Source organism: Brachyistius frenatus, unplaced genomic scaffold (genome assembly GCF_029030835.1).
Source record: "Brachyistius frenatus isolate BFR_SWC_R1_liver_20210118 unplaced genomic scaffold, ASM2903083v1 Contig_142, whole genome shotgun sequence".
Classification (NCBI taxonomy): domain Eukaryota; kingdom Metazoa; phylum Chordata; class Actinopteri; family Embiotocidae; genus Brachyistius; species Brachyistius frenatus.
In genome coordinates this window covers 751,192-768,759 of record NW_027210741.1, presented here as the reverse complement: position 1 = coordinate 768,759, position 17,568 = coordinate 751,192, and the positions used below count along the sequence as shown (strand labels likewise).

General features: G+C 41.4%; 2 protein-coding genes across 4 annotated transcripts in view; one reads left to right on the top strand and one right to left on the bottom strand.

Annotated features, from left to right (window-relative positions):
- The first annotated feature begins 1,196 nt into the window (after nt 1-1,196).
- On the top strand, nt 1,197-11,871 carry LOC138630835 (PRELI domain-containing protein 1, mitochondrial-like). The gene is made up of 6 exons (XM_069715413.1): nt 1,197-1,371; nt 2,426-2,632; nt 2,971-3,196; nt 4,849-4,962; nt 5,747-5,825; nt 10,211-11,871. Exons 2-6 carry the CDS (start codon nt 2,541-2,543, stop codon nt 10,330-10,332), a joined length of 633 nt encoding a protein of 210 aa, XP_069571514.1. The 5' UTR covers nt 1,197-1,371; nt 2,426-2,540; the 3' UTR covers nt 10,333-11,871.
- Nucleotides 11,872-12,182: 311 nt separating this feature from the next.
- The window catches only part of mxd4 (MAX dimerization protein 4), a 28,636-nt gene continuing 23,250 nt past the window's right edge, over nt 12,183-17,568 (bottom strand). Inside the window, exon 5 of one of the 3 annotated variants that reach the window (XM_069715411.1) lies at nt 12,183-17,440. In XM_069715411.1, the coding sequence (XP_069571512.1) occupies nt 17,069-17,440 (372 nt within the window). In that variant the 3' untranslated portion in view covers nt 12,183-17,068. The remainder of the gene's footprint in view (nt 17,441-17,568) is intronic. The other 2 variants (XM_069715412.1, XR_011311668.1) reach the window with 2 other exon arrangements.

Genomic DNA, 17,568 nt, shown 5'->3' with positions numbered 1-17,568 from the left:
TAGCAACAATGTAATATTTTTGATACTTTCAGTCCACTAAATGGCAAAATAAACCACAAAGAAGACAAGGAGCTTCAATGTTATGAGTAGCAGGCCTTTTAAAGGGGCCCTGTCAATTTCTTATGCCAGTCCCAGTTAGGCTACTCTACTCCACAGCCAATGACAGCAGTTGCATTTCTTTTGTGGCTTTGAAGGAGCTTTGTCCAAAAAGAAAAAGGAACTGTGATCATGCACTGGTCATCTTATTCCACAGCACTCGTCACTTTACATTCATCATTCCAAACTGTATTTATTTATATTTATATTTTTTATTTTATTTGTTTTTGTGTATATAGTCTATGTGTATTTTTGATTCATTGCTCTTATTTTATGTTATTTTTTCTAAAATATTTTTTTTTATCTACCTTATTTCCTATCTCATAAGTATTTGTAAAAAAATTCATATTGTGTGCACTTTTTTTTTTTTTTTTTTTTTGTCTTCTCTATGCTGCTGTGACGAGTAAATTCCCCCACTGTGGGATTAATAAAGTCAAATCTAATCTAATCTAACAAAAAAAGAAAGTCTGAGTGGATACTTCCTAATGTCATATCCATAGCATTGAGGTGATTTCTGCTTGAATTTGGAGAATACACATTGCTAGAGGACATGGGCTTTGAACTTGCGGAAAGGACTGGTAGACTATCTAGTTGCATTATAGGATGAGGAGGAGGAACCAGTTTCTTACCCCATACAGGACTCACCAGATGGACCCCCCCACCCCCAACTTTATGGCCCCATCACCAAATGACGTTTACTTTTTGTCCTCAATCTTGCTGACGGCAGCACCTGTTTTAATGTAAAATCCATTTAAAAAGCCAGTAGAATATATTCATCTGTGTTGTTGCTCCACGTTTATCTGGGATTACATGTATGCACTCACTGACATTGTTACGCATGCAGTTCATGTTTATTACGCAATCTAGCGCCTGCGCCGTCGTACAGTCCGCCTTCGTCTGCGCAGAGCAGTCGACTTTGCGGGTCTCTATTTTTTTGTAGTTCCTGGTCCAAACACCATTCCAATGGGCGGCGCTAAAGTACCATAAAGTGGTCTGCCATCCACCATTTAAATCAAGAAGAAGAAGAAGAAGAAGAATTGCTTACCGGAAGGTGTCTTGTTCAGTAGGTGGCGGTAATGCACCTTTCGCTGGATGCCATCCGCCCAAAAAAAAAACTTAGAAGAAGAAGAAGGTGTCTGTTGTGAAACAGTCCGACTACGATCACTCGTTTTCTCTCTTGTCCGTCACACGGAGCATAATGGATGTAATTAACTAACGTTGGTACATTTGTGGACTTCAATCACGAATATTTGTGAGGCAGCATTTTATTAGCAGGTAAGAAATCACGTGTTTCCTGATCGCCTTTGGGACGTCGGTTCCTGTCCACTCAGTGTTGAGGCCAGCTGAACTTTATTAACCCGGGTTATCATCAAGGTAACCTACCTGTCAAATACTCAACCTGTCCTGAAATATGAGCATACCGGTTGTTGCTCAGGCTCCCTCTCACTGTTTGAATGGAAACCGGTTGAATTATGTAAATGAGTTGAGTCTTGTCTAACATGGTCTAACACGTGTGCACGTATGGCGTAAGTACCCACTTACTATTGACCTGATGTTGGTTGTGTTTTACGGGGTCTGCTGTGCAGAATAAGCATCATCAGGATTACACGTGGCTTTAAGGATCTTTACATATTAATGTAATTTAGCAGTGAAGATATTTCAGTAATCCCAGGAAATATCCTTTCAAATCCCCCAAATCTTCCTTTTCATTTAAGAAAACCCCATGAACATTTTAGGAGCACTTACACTCTGCAGTAAAACATACTTTTTCAAAGCTCTGTTTTATGCACACACAGTGAATTACTATCAACTTTGCGCGTTTGATTCTGATATTCATGAACATATTTGCACACAGTGGTGAGTTATGTCGTAAAAGGAAAAAAATATAAAGACATACCAAATTCAAAATAAAGAAACGTTAACATGCAAACTTTCTCGAAAATCAGATGAGGGACTTTTAATGGATAAAATATCAGTTGTTTCTGATACCCAACAAATGAATTACCAACGGAAGTAATTTCAATCCATAAATCACATAACAAAATACAGTATTTCTGTAACTCACTTTGGCTTACTAATATGCAATGTTGCCTATAGTAGCTTAATATCTATAAATGGTAAGGCAGAGTCTCTGACTGCTTATTTATATAATCAAATATGACGCAAATAAGCAAATTTATATTACAACATGTACATGTTAATGCACGAAGAATTTACTGTGTACGGCTTGTAAGTGTTTACAGTATGTAATGTATGTAGTGCCCTCAAGAAGTATTCAGAAGCAATTTGCTTTTTTGCTTCTTACTGATAATTATCTTCACTTTTGCAGAACTGTGTCAGACTTTGGATGGAGTCAGCACCCAAGCTTTCATCGTTTTGTGTACTAGTCACATTAAGGGACCTCAGGGTTCGAGATTCAGGTCATCAGCCTCACCGAGAGAAGGATGGTGAAGTATTTCTGTAACAGCACAGACATCAGGAGTACATGGGACTCTGTTGTCTCTGCTTTCTGGCAAAGGTACCCAAACCCATTCAGGTATTTAAACATTTTTATTGTCAACATTATAATCAAAAGTGCTTTTTTTTTAAATTTTCTTTTCTTTTAAACACATTTGATGGGTGTCAAAGTCCACACATCCTTAACGGTACTTTAGGCCATTTTTTTTAGGCTTGTTAGCAGCGTAGCTCCATAAATATGAAGTCTGTCAGTTGTTCAGACCAATATTTTGCTCCTGCCTGAAAGCTCAACAAGTCACCGAACAAGTCGTGAAATTTCAAGGCTTAATCTAGGACCCATGTTTAAACTCAAGTTGAAAAGTAATCCCAAACAGTGAGCATGTCGCTGATGAGGCTGCGTGTTTGTGTGTCAACCAGCACCCATGTTCTCACTGAGGACGTCGTCTACCGAGAGGTCACCGCGGACCACCGGCTCCTCTCCAGACGCCTCCTGATGAAGACCAATCGGTTGCCTCGCTGGGCGGAGAGCATCTTCCCCGCCGGCATGTCTCGCTCCGTGTACATCATCGAGGACTCCATCGTGGACCCTGTTAACAGGAAGTTGACCACCTACACCTGGAACCTAAACCACACAACCCTCATGGTGAGATGTCTCATTCTCTGTTTGTTTGTTTTTTTTCAGTTGTTTTTTTTTGGAACAATTTCAGTGACATTGTTTGACATGTAGCCTTGTTTCCTATCCAGTGTCTTTGAAGGTTGTTTATTTATCTAGAGCTCATTTCCTACCACACTTAACACTGATATAAATTTCCAAATCCCTGCACGCACAAAGACATTTTGTACATTTCAAAATTAATAATTTTGAGGTCAAAACAGGCCACCTATGAGATTTTTATAGCTCTGAGGAGAATTTTTTTTATTTACTTATTTTTTCTTTGGTGACTGTGAGTTGGTTGTGTGGAACAGGTTACGTGCAAATCTCTGAAGGGCCTTCAGATACCTCTGTTCATCCTCTCGGTGGATACCCCCCCACACACACACATTCTACTACAACCTGCTACTTCTCTGCCTCTGATTGGCTCTAACCATCTCACTCTTAACCAATGAAGGCAACAAGTAGGCCTACTAGGTATTCAGAGGCAGAGTAGGGCGGGTCTTCACAGAATGTGTGGAGTAGCTTGTAGGCCGCTGCTTAAACATAAACACAACACATATCTCCCTAAAACTCTCAAATGATCTTAAGTTAAATGCAACCACATTCTGCTCACAGTCACTCTTTCGAGCGAAACACCCATGGACCATCCCAGATCCGATTAATCCCATCTTAGGCACACTGATAAGCACTTAGTAAGTTTGTATCTATATATTATCTATATTTCAACAATATAATGTAGACTGGCTTTACAAATTTGCTTTGAAATAGTTTGTGACCTTTTAATTAATCCAGGGTTTTTAAAGGCAAGCTCATGTGTAACTTGGCTCTTTGGAAGATGCAAATATACTTGAAAAAGCAAAACAAATATACATGTAAAGTGAATACCTGTAGGAATTGTATCACATGTTGAGCATGCCCTGAACCCTTTGAGTTTTGCAGCTTTTCTGTGTACGCCTCACCTGTTTGCATCCCTGAGTTCATCTTAGCTTAACACTGTATGCTGTGCTGACAGACTGAACTCTGCGCCGTCACTGCATTCAGGTGTAGCTGGTAAAGAGAAGGAAATATTCATTCAGTCAGCTTGATCTTCAAAGGAGCCGAGCGTTTGAACGCATGTAATAACCTCCCGGGAAAGAAGGACCTTGACATGGCTTGTACATTATGCAGCTTTAAGGTGTGCTAACACTCTGAATGCAATATGCTGCAAACCACAGCCAGATGGATTTATGATGCTCAAGTTTTTAATCCCCTGCGATATGAAACATAATGCAGTCAAACTAACAAAAGTAGCCCCAAAGAGTGTGACGGGATACAGAAACAGAACTTCCACAGCTGTTGCAGCCTTTAAAATAGGAAGTAAGTTTTAAATCTTTAATCAAATTGTGACCCTAAATTTTTTTTTGCCAAAACATTTAGTAAAATTCCAAATGACTCTTATTCTGAGTAAAATACTTAATACCTGATACAATACTTACTGCTCGAGCCATTTATTGAAATTAGATCAATCGCAGAAACATTCATTCTCGACACGAGAGGTAACAGTTACTTGAAATCTCCGAGTTTTGAATGCCAAAATACGACATTTACAATAGACAGTACTTTAACGGGACCTGCCGTCACGCTTTCTCTCCCCCAATCAGTCGGTTGAAGAGCGATGTGTTTTCCAAGACTCGGTGGAGCAGCCAGCAACCACGCAATTGAAACGGCAGGCGTGGATCTCCTCAAGCATTTATGGCTTCTCCAAACCCATCCAGGTACATATAACCTCTGTACTGAGTGTAAAATACACTAGATCGATGTGAATTTTTTTTATGTCAAACTTATTTCTCATTTAAATTTGTAAGTGTCTTAAATCAGATGTCAATGACTCAGCGTAGGGTTGTGACAGCAGTAGGAGAACAGTGTCACACCGACGAGGGTGGATCTCACCCGGAACAACGCAATCATAGCTCCCTACCGTCCCTATTTGCCAGATTGTGCTCCCCGTGACTTCTTTCTGCCCTCTGCTGTGAGGTTGGTGGGGACGTTTCAAAAGCATGTGTAACTCGAGTGCTGATGTTGTTCAAGCGTGGTAACTTGACATACTTACTCGGGAAGGTTATAGCCGCTTCGTGCACGTCACTGTGCTTGTGCGCAACAGGAGCAGTATTAGTACTTTTTGATTGCCCCTCTCACTCAATTAATTAGAACCGATGATTTTATTTTTTTTCTAACCCCTGACTGTAGAATTACCTGCTTCAGTTCAAGGGGATACATTTATTTGTACTAATATTAATTTGAAGCCTTTAGTTAGATTTGTAGGGCCGAGGGCGGCAGAGGAGCAGCAGTCTCTGTGCGAATGCCAAAATACAGAAGTCGGAGATTTGAGGGGAGAAATCAGTGCCAGAAATATGTCAGTCTGAAGTTGTTATCATTAGATAAGGAAGATGCCATGCATGCATAGATATCCCCAGAGACCAGCAGAGAGAAGACAGTGTTGTTTGTGAGACCCTCCCCCCCATGTACAGTACAGCCATTTCCTGTTCTGTCTTTTCCCAGGAGTTTGGATTGGCCCGCCTCAAGAGCAACCAGGTGAAGGCCATGAAGGGGCTGGAATATGCGCTGTTCAACCTACAGGGTATGTCCACTGTACATTTCACTGCACGTGTGTTCCAGCTGAACCAGGAGAAAAGTGGAAGTAGAAGGAAACATGTTATTTTTAACTGATGCCATGTATGGAGCAGAGAACACTCACAAAGCTGAGCCTTCTTTCCTCAAAACAGGACTGTGACACATCAGACACTTTCACTCATTTGTGGCTTAATTTACATTACATATTGTTGTACTATTTTGATACATGGCCAAATATTTTTAATACATTCTTATGTATTTTCTTTAATCCCATTGAACTGAGGCTCACCCTCGTTATTCAGAGCTTAACTTACTCCTCGCATGTTTTGTTTAGAAACAGGTTCATTTAAGCACCTAAAGTAGCCCAAAGGTCCTTGTTGTAGCTCAGAGACACCATGTGACTTCACAGGGATATGAAACCATGACAACTACAGGGACAAACCGCTTCTGAATTTAGGCTCAGACCAAAACATTTTAGGAATACAGTGTTACACAAACAAAATATTACCGAGCAGGACATATTAAAAGGCAATTGTCTGTCCCCTGAGAGATGACGTGAACAAAAACAACAATAATTTGATATCATGAATGAGTAAACTTCAGGCTAATTAAATGTGCTGTCTGTAAATATTTGGGTTTTCACTAACAAATACTGGCAGCTGCAGAAAATCAGATTAGCAGATGTTTATTTTTTTTATTATGAACTCATATTTTTCTTGATTTAGATATAACTAAGAAAATAGTAAAAAAAAAAAAAAAAATGGTTTTGTCTGATCAAAAGTCCAAAATGAAAAGATATTTCATAAAAATACAACAAAAACCTTAAAATATATTTTGGGAAGCTACACTAAGTCATTTCTTTTTAAATTACTTTAAATGCCTTTTCTTTTTTAAAATATAGCTCTAATCCCAGCCCTTGATTTGGCATGCTCAAAGCATTTACACTTAAACAGACTCCGAAAGTCACATATCAATAATTACAGACAGTTTTGGCTCACTTACATTTGATAAACTTCATTTAAGAAGAAAATAAAATAAAAAATTCAAACATTAATGTGTGACAAGTGAAATTTGTGAATGTAAATCACGGTAAGCCATAGATAGATAGACGGAAATAAAGTTGGCACACTGTTTGGCCGACGGCCCGGACGAGTGAGGTCTGTGTTATGGTACAAACTACGTGTTGTGCTGATGCAGCGTCCTGTTGTCTGAAAGGGCGTTTCTCCCATTGTTGTGATTTTGTCCCATTGCCACGTTGTCGACGGCACTACAGGAATTGGCATCAGGCTGAGCGTTGTGGTAAGTGTGTTAAGAGTCGGGCATCCATTTGCCATCCCAGGCCTCAACCAGGGTTGTCACATGATGCCATACATGAGCCCACACAGTAGACAATGTAGCTGAGGTAGTGACTCTCTCCCTGTTTGTCATATCTGTCAGTGTTTCAAATATTATTTGAGTATTAATATAGAAGTAGATGAAGTGTGTGTTTAGTTGAGTCTAATGGCGTTCTTATATGAGAATACATTAAAGCCCTGTCATGAGATTTTTATCAGAGGAAACTACACCAGCACTTTTTCTATTTTTACAAATATTTCCAATTTCCAGCTAAAAAAACAAAACAAAACGAATCATGTAGCATTTCTGCTACTAGCTGGAGGATGGGAAATTACTGATTGTGATTTAAAGCCCCTACATTCATCTACATGAATTGCAGTTTAAAAAAAAAAATGTTTTACCCTAATAGGAAGGTTTCCTTTTCATATTATATTGATTAGTGTTTTAGTAAAATTAAGATTTGTACATGTTGGTACCAGGATGCTACATCAACATTAGTATACAGTTAAAACACTATTCTTTACTGTTACTGTATAGAGATGAAAAAAAAGTTCAACATTAGATTTACATTTAAACAAGTCGTTCTAAAGTAAAGGCAAACTCCTGTGACTAAAAATAGCATCGCTTACTACATGTTGCCATTGTATGGCAGTAGAGTCAATGATGAGTGATGCAGAGCAGAGAAGACTTCCGGTGATGTTAAAGTCGATGTTTGATTGTTTTATACAGTTTGTTTTTCTGTGATTAGACATATTGAGGGAGAGCGATGGTTCGGGTCAAAGAGAGAGCAGTGTGACATGTGGGAGGGATTTAAGAAAAGCTTTGATTGTATGCAGTAGGTGTGCGTGCCTCTACTGTGAGCTCATTTGCTCCACACGTTCATGCTTTTTGTTTTCTGCCATACACCAAAGCTCAACTGACACAATGCTCGTCTTGGAGACCCGCTTACATTATTTTGAACAGTTAACTGTGCAAGTTTCCTTTGATGTCTTGCTGTGAACAAACATTTAATTAGCATCTCTTCTATCAGCAACTGCTTGAAAAGCCCCGAGTAAAGGCTGATGCAAAACTTTGAAATACCCCGATCAGCATAACATTGGACCCACTGACGGGTAATGCGAATAACCCTGATTACCTCGTTACCATGGCACCTGTCAAGGGTTGGGATCTATCAGGCGGCAAGGGAACAGCCAGTTCTTGATGTCGATGTGTTGAAGCAGGAAAAAATGGGCAAGGGTGAGGATCTGAGTGACTTTAATAAGCCTCAAACTGTGACGTGTAGATGACTGTGTCAGAGCATCTCCAAAACGGCAGGTCTTCTGGGGTGTTCTCGATATGCAATAGGTCGTACATACCGAGAGTGGTCCAAGGAGGGACAACTTGTGAACCGGTGACAGGATCATGGGCGTTCAAAGGGCACTTAAACATGGGTAGCAAAGGCTGGTCCGCGTGCTGCGGTCCCACAGAAGAGCTGCTGTAGCACAGAATACTGAAAACCTTAATTCCGACTGATAGGAAGGTGTCCGAAAAACCCAGAGTGCCCATGTTGACCCCTGTCCACCGTCGAAAACGTCTACAATGGGTATGTGAGCATCAGAACTGGACCATGGAGCAATGGAAGAGGGGGAATCACCGTTTCGTTACGTTGACATCACATCATAGTGTCGTTTACCTTCGAAAGAGATGGCAGCAGGATGCTCTGAGGCAAAAAGGAAGTGACGCTCTGGCCAATGTTATGCTGGGAAACCTCAGGTCCTCTCACTCATGTAAATGTTACCTGTCCATGATGGCAGGACCCAATTTTAAGAGGATAGTACTCCCTGCCACCCTTGTGACAAGAGTTGTTTAGGAATGATTTAAGGAACAGGACCAAGAGTTCAAGATGTTGACTTGGCCTCCAAATTCCCCAGATCTTAAGCCGTTTTCACATCCGTGTGATCTGCTAGAAAACAAGTCTGATCCACGGCGGCCCCACTTCACAACTTCCAGGACTTAAAGGATCTGCTACTAACTCCTTCAGAAGTCTTGTGGAGTCCATGCCTCGGCGGGTCAGAGCTCTTTGTGTGGCACGAGGGAGACCAACACAATATTAGGCTGGTTATTAAGTTATCATTTTGTGGCTGATCGGGGTAAATTCAATTAAGTTTTTGGAGAAGCTTGTATCTGCTTGCTAGAATTATACTGCAGTTGACCGAAATATGTTTGTCTCCTTTCTGCCTCGCTCACAATGCAGGGAACTCCTTCTGCTGTATTGTGACTCTGGTTGTTGCTCACTTTATATCGAGGGTTCACCGTCGGGGCAGACACAAATAGACTCTGCCGCCCACGGCTCTGAATCCAGTGTGAGGCAGTTCATAACAGCAGACAAGTGAGGGTGTGGTCGCATACAGACTTTTCAGAAACTTCCATAATCATCTAGATTATGCCACGTTTCCGTCTTGCAGGCCCGAGTCGGTTTTATGGAGGATTCCAGTCTTGATAAGTCGCCGTTCGTTCCTGTCGCTTTTAACATTAACAGTCAGATTGAAGCAAAAGCTGCTGAAGCACGAGGTTGGAAACACCGAGAGGGAAATTGCTTTTTTGTTCACATGGATTACAGTCACTGATAAAATATCATCTTCTGTAGTAAAACAAATTAAAACCAATTTGACATTTTGACGTTGTTAGAAGGATGCTTCTCCTGTCAGGTCTGAAATTAAAAATCATTCTTCTCTTTGCAGTGCAATCAGGGCAAAAGAGGTTTAAAAAAAAAAAAAAAAAAAAGCATCTGTCTTCCTCTATATATTTCTGACTTTCTTGCCTGCCAGCAGCATTGATGAATGTCTCGGCAAGACGCAAAGACAAGTTCCAGCATAGCGTCGTGTCGTCTGTGCTAGTAAGAAATAGGCTGCAGAAATCGCACTCAGCGAGCAGCCCACACTATCCTGTTTGTGAACAACAGAAAGGCCTCACTTTCCACAGCTTGAGGAAGCCATCAGTGTTATCTATTCCATGTCTGAAAAGGGATTTGGAGAAAAATAACCTGCTCACTCTATCCCTCCTGTCTCGGGTCTACAGGAGAGACGCTCCAGCGGCTGCTCAGGCACACGGTGAAGGACGCGTCCGAGAAGGCCAAAGAGGCAGCCAAAAGCTTGGCTTCAGCTGCTGTTTCCCCGAAGAAACCACAGCAGTACGTCTGACAGGACAGCGTGCGAAAGACTGCACAGGTGCATGAACTCGGCACAACACCTTCCGATCGTTTCGATCACTTGATTGCCGTTCACGTGGTCTTTCAATACTGCAGTCGGGAGTTTTTCTGTGGTACGAACCAGCCCGTTGAATTACCTCTGTTCTCTACTGTCGGTTGGACGTTTGCTTTTTCCTGTCTGCACTTAGCTGCCTGTATCCTTCTTTGTTTCTCAGCTTTTCATTAAATCTCAGATCTTGAGCCTTCGTATATGACCTACTGCCTTCAGACCAGCAGCACCTTTTTACTGTTCTATTAATGTCAGCTATAAATGCTGTGTCGAGGCCACTTATTTAATATTTCAAATCTACTGCAGAAGACTATTGAGTAACAGGACACTATATTTATTGATCAGCATATCTTTTCATTATTTATTTACTGCATATTGTGAAAATTCTTTCGGGATTTTACGAGTTCAAGTATCATGTTATTGTTCACACTAGACCAAGTCATAATATTGGGACTGTGTTTTGATTTCACTAACGTGTGTAGGGTTCAGGGGGATCTTTTGGCAGAAATGGAATATAATATTCATAATTATGTTTTTGTTGATGTATAATCAATCACCTGAAACTATGAATCTTTATAGTTGTGTTACCTTACAATGAGCCCTACATGGGGAGCAGGTCCTCTTCCGGGAGCGCACCTTATTGCACCGTCATTTTTCTACAGTGGTCCAGAAGGGACAAATCAAATACTTTTTCTTTTAAACACTTTTGTGAGTTTCGTATGCGCTTGGAAGGGTAAAAGTAAGGTGAGGGGCATTCAGTTGGCTGCAATCTGAAACCTCACCACTAGATGCCACTAAATCCTGCACACTGCTCCTTCAAGTACATAAGAACAGGATGATAATGTAAATGGTTTAATGTGCATGCAGGAGAAATGTAAACCACAAAACGTAATCTAGATTTATCTCTCCGTGTGTTGATGGTGTCAGAGCTCAATGTATCCTGTAATATAGCACACGCAATTAGAAAGTGTGCTGCCAGCCAGCCTGTGAGGATTGCATTGATAATCACAATACCAAAGTGACTTCAATTCAAAGAGTCAGAATGAGCAACGTTTTCACTTCTTTGAGCTCAGATTCCCTTTGTAATGAAATTAGCCTTTAACTGTATGACTGTGTGCATTAGTGAAAATAGACAATTTCAATTTGCTTGTTGATGTGAAGATGATATTAGCCTAAACATTTAAATGATTGCATTCCCTTAAAGATAGACATGACAGGATGGGGTTTTTTTGTTTGTTTTTTGTTTGTTTGCTGCAACACTTGAATTATAGTTGAAAAATAATTAATGTGATGTATTTTTTATCAATTGTTTAGGAACAAGAATTCATATAACTGGTTTCATGCTGATTTATTTTCACCAGGTAGTGAGAGGTCTAGAAATATTCAAATCTTTTTGAATTTGAGCTGAAGATGTATGTATTCAGCTCTTCATTATGGTTGTCAAACTGAGCTTTAATAAACCAGAATATGTTATTGATTTAATTTTGCCTCTGATGTCGTCAGTTAACGTCTTGCTGCTCTCACAATAACAAAATATGAAGTCTGACATTTCAAAATGTGTTAATATTCCAGAGAAGAGTTTCACAGCTGCAGAAACCAAACAGGAAGCCCGGCTTCATTTCAAAGTCTTCATCTGCATGTCCCTACTGCTCTGCTCAGTTAAAGACTGTCACGGTTGTTCTTTACTACTTCCCCTTGTGGGATTAATAAAGTAACTATCTATCTATCTTATCACTCAATCAGTAGTGTGTCTTTGCATGCGGCGGATCATAAATGACTTCACAGCTGGCAGCTTTATGTATAAAACATTTTAATTATATTACAATGAGAGAATACACAATACCTTAGAGTGTTTGCTAAAATGTAGCCAGCACCAGGTACTCGTGTATACACACACACACACACACACACACACACACGCACGCACGCACACACTCACACGCACACAAAAAAAAACAAAAACAAAAAAAGGAACTTATATAACATCTTCTGAATGCATATTACACATCCGCTAAAAAGAAACATATTCACAGGTCTCTGGCACAGAACTCTCCCGACTCTGCACAGTGTGTCAGCCCAAACCAACTCCTCCACTAAATCCAAGCCAGTTCACCCTCGACAGCCTCTAGGTTCTGGTGGGTACAAAAGAAATGAACAACAACGCCGGTGCGACACCCATCGTAGAGTCGGAGAGTGTCGCACCGATACATAAAGATGCAAAATGAGGAGAAAAGACACGAAGGCCGAAGTGCGGAAAGTGGTAAGGTAGTTATAAAGCTTTTCATCTTGAATCACATACAGGAATTGTTATTATTCATGGAAGGATTAAAAGTGACTTTTTATTTGGCAGGAATAACATTTAATGGAAGTCGGTGTGTCGATTTTTGTAAGCACCGTTAATCAACAGGCCGAAGGGGAAGAAAGATGTCTTTCTGATTTTATCGGTGTGCACAGACCTGTCCCTTTGCATTCTGTCCTTTTATGAGCCCCCCCCCACACACACACACACACTTAATTCATCCCACCTACCACCCTCCGTTCTTTCTTTTTTCTCTGCGTGCTGACTCCCCCAAAACATCTGCGCTCTTACAAAACCTAACACACTGAAGCAAATCTCTGCAACACGGCAACATAAAAGCAAACGACAAATCTCGTCTGCACACGCTCCGACGTTAGTTTTGAGCCTTCTTCTCTTCGACGACGCTCGTTTTACACTTTGATGTAAGAAGGATTTCAATGAAAAGCCCCTTCAACTTTCTGACATGAATGGTTGCCTCTTCTGTCATTAAAGGGGAAGCGCTATAACATCTTTTTTTGTGTCTCAAAGGGGTTAAAAGTAAGAGCAACTGTAACTGTTTTAACAGTCTTCATTTAATTGGTACAATCTCTGCTTTTTTTTTGTAAGAAAATAACTTTTTTCAAGGCACATCATCAAAAGAATTTCCATAAACACTCCATCCAACATTCAAACGAAATCTTACCATGTCCGCTAAGCTGCTCATAAACCACTCCTTCTGAGTGTGTGTGTGTGCGCGCGCGCGTGTGTGTGTGTGTGTGTGTGTGTGTGTGTGTGTGTGTGTGTGTGTGTGTGCACTATGTACATTTTTCAATGATGCCACTGAAAAATTATAATCTCATATCTGGCCCTCGAGCTTATCCCATTCGCCCCGTCTTTGCGTCACTTTTCCTGTTGGGAGGTTCTGTGCAAGAGAATAATCTTAAACCATTAATATGGTTTACTCGGTTGTTCATTTGACCAACCAACTGAAGAGGACATTTTTGCTACAAACAGTCATGTACAAATCCTTTTGACATGAATGTAAACTTTTGGATGACAACCAAAAAAAAAACAAAAAAAAACAGCTTTTTAACAAAAAAAAGAAGTTTTTTTCTTTCTCGTCTCCAGTGAATTTTTCTTCCCCTCCTGCAGTGTTTGGAGAGAGTGCAGATAGGAGGTAAAAAAAAAAAAAATCATCGAAATAAAAGTAAGTTGGTCACCAAAAATGCACCACACAGTCAAAAGCAAAACCACCTGCTTGTCTTAAAAACCCTGGCTCCCCTCCCCCTTCCCTCAGAAAGCACACGATGGTAATATTGCTGTGTCTCAAGAGGTCCCCTGATCAATGGGTAACACTATTTGTTGGGACGGACCACTGGGAGCTCAGAGGATAACACCTTAAGCTGCCATTGATTGGATTATTCTTTTATCGCTCCTCTCCCAGTGACTCCCGCTGAACAAACACATAGTCCACATACAATAATCGTAAAAATGACCAAAAAAAACCCAACAAAAAAAAAAGATAAAACACGCTTCAAGCCCAGAAGTTTTAAACCCCGTCGGTGACCATTCGGGGCGACTGGAAGCTGCCATGGGAGTTCACCAGTGTGTGTTTTTATTTTTCCGTGACAGAGGCGGCACTGGCAGATGGGTGGACATAAAAAAAAAAAGGGGGTGAGGGGAGTGCCTGGACAGGGTGTAGTACAACAGCGGCTTCAGTAGAGACCAAGGGGAGCTCTTCTTTTTTTTTTTTTTCTATTTATATATAATGAGGTCGTCTCTTCACACGCCCCTTGCTCATGGAAGTGTTTCGCGTGGTAAGGGTTGAAATCGAAGCTTTCAGCCCCTGCCAGAGGAGGAGAAGAAGAGGGAGGGGAGTGTGACCTGAGTACGGGGCTGAGGGTAAGGAGGTGGGAACGAGGAGGAGGAGGAGGGAGGTCAAAGGCTCACCAAGGCACAGAATGACAGCAGGAGAGTCACCCAAGGGAGAGGGGCCAGTGTATCAGCTCCCCTGCCCCCGCTCTCCCTTCAACAAGCCTGGCCTGTCTGTCTGTCTGTCTCTCGTATATATTTATATATATTTATATATAGATAGATAGATATACTCACTCTTTTTTGTCTTTTCATTGTAAGATGACATTTAGGAAAATATAATACAAAATTTACTACAAGAAATATAGATTACACTGGCTAATATCACTTTCAGTGACAAGTAGCTTTTTTTTTTTTTTTTTTGTATGCAAGTTTTTTGTTTTCTTTTGAGTCTTTTGTTGTTTGTGATTTTTTTGTTTGTTTTTTTTTTGTTTTGTTTTTTTGGTCAGACCAGTCATGGTGGACCGGCCCCTTTTTGTTTTTAAAGTGCCAAGCTCTAAAGACTGCCAGAGACTGGGGCTACTGATTACTACATGGTCAGAGAGCGACGGAATCGCCTCCTCCGTCAATAGTGACTATTGTGCATAAATTACAGACAAGTTAGAGAAGAAATTCCACCTACGTTGGTCTTTAGCAGTGCCCAAAAGCTCCGGAAACAAGTAACAGAGAGAAAATAAGATTATTAATCTTGTGATAGAAATTAAAAAAAAAAAAAAAAGGGAGCTGAATGTGATTAGTTCACTAAATTAGCTAAAAATGAGCGCCTCTACGGAGAACAAATCTTTACAGCCAGCCCGTTTTTTTTTTTTTTTTTTTTGTCCACATGTACAGCTTTGACTTGTTAATCAGAACAAAAAAAACAAAACAAAAAAAAGAAATCCAGTCATACATCAACACTGCAGAGAAAGCAACAGAGCTGTAGAGAAATGCAAACTATGGGTGGATGGCGTCGTGCACACAGACGAGGATCCATTAGTGACGAAGTAAAAAAAAAAAAAAAACAAAACAAACAGGAGGAGCCCTAATTTTTCTGCTGGTCCCGCTGTCTGTAAGCAACATCTTGCCATCCACATCTGAAAAGGGGAAAAGTCTCCCCGTTAACACCTCGTGGTCCACCAAGACTCAATTAATTGCTACATCAATTAGCTACTGAGAGGAAATCATCTTTAGGTACTAAGAGTTTTTCGTCTCGTTTTTATTTTGATTTGACGTAGTAGTCCATCCACACCATATGGGTGGTATAGTGTAGTGGTCAGTAGTGTGGAGTAGTGGTTAGGCAACCCAACCAGAGGGAGACGCGAGGGTTTGGACAGCAACTGTACATCTATTTACATTTTGTCTTCTCTGCTGCAGCTCTGAAACTTTTTCCGGTCGTCTTCGCTCGCGCTCGGGAATGAAGGTGCGACTACGCTGTTGGGGAAAAGTCCCATTTGAAGTCCCGCGCTGGCTGAGGCGTTGATGGCGTGCTCAAAAAGTCGGACACTTAAAGGGGCGGTTGGACATTTTTCTGCCGCTTGTTCCCTTTCTTGCTGAGAGCGGGATGAGAAGATTTACTGTATGTGCGTGTAAATATAAAACTCCAGCCAGCAAGCTGCACAGCTTAGTTTAACTTAGCTTAGCTTTGCATGAAGAGTGGAAACAGGGGCAAACAGCTGGCCGAGCTCTGTCTAAACTGAAGAAATATGCCGAGCAGGATTGCTAAAGCCCGCCAATCAATTTTTTTTTTTTTGTTTAATGTGTACAAAAACTGTGTAAGAATATCAAAATTCACCAGGCATATTATCTCTCTAACCTATTCATTTGACACTTTTGGCTTTGAATATATATAAAAAAAAAAAAAACAACGTGTATCACACGTGAGCTTTATAAGTGCTGATTTTTAGGCTCGCTGTCTACTGCTGTTTCCTGTCTCTCTCCTCACCCAGTTCTCAGGAAGACAGAAAATGATCGTATTCCTCCAGAATTTCAAACTCTTCCTTTAAGCTTTGACCATTTGTCAGCAGTCCGATTTTTCAAGGAACCCACAGGACATCTGTAATCGCTGCTCCTGTACTTGTTATTGTGTGAAAGGAAGATGGTGTTTGTGATGAAAATAACTTTCGAGGTCCAAATTTCGCGTATATTGCAGAACAGAAGTGCTTTACCTTTTACATCACAAACTAAGTGCAAGGCCCTGTCTGTGTATTATTGCCACATGAAGACGACTTGAAGCTTATATTTTGTTTTTGACCTCTTTGAAACTCCCTCCCTTGACTTCTGCTCTCCTACACACACACACACACACACACACACACACACATAAACACACACACATAAACACACACCAGTTAACAAGTCAAAGCTGTCCACCTCACCACAGAATTCCCACATAAAAAAAAAAGCACAAGCTGTGCTCTGCGCTCTCTGAGCCTGCGGCAAAGCTAGGTAGGGGCTGTGAGGGCAGCGGGAGGGCAGGGCGTGTCAGGAGGGGCAGGTTCAGGCAGGATACAGTAGGGTGAGGTAGGGTCAGTGGTCAGGAGGAGGGGGGGGTCAGGAAGGCTTGAGTGGCATTTCGGCCCCATGTGCTTCCTGGAAAGTCGCAGCCAGGAAAGGAGGAACAGGTTCGGGGTGTACCGCCGCTGTGGACTGGTCTGATGTGGGTCGTGGGCGGCCCTGGAGATCGCAAATCAGGGAAGGGTAGGGTGAGGAGAGGAAAGCACGGGTGAGGAAGCTGGTTGAGAAATGGATGGCCGCGCGCTGTCTAGCAGTGGTGCGGCTGCAGTCTGTGGGAATGTGTGGCTGTGTAGCTGGTGTCGCTGGAGCTGCTCTGGAGGCTGTAGTGGTCCTCCTCCTCGCCGTCGCTGATGCTGTCCACACTGTCCGCCTCGCCGGGGGTGAACTCCATGCCCTCGATGTCCACCTCTGCACGCAAAGAAAGAAGAAAATACACTCGGTTATTTTCAGCGGTGTTTAAAACGGAGCACGAGAGAGGAAACTGTTTATTTCCACCCAACTGTGGTCATGTTTATTAGGCAGCCTGCTGCGCCTGT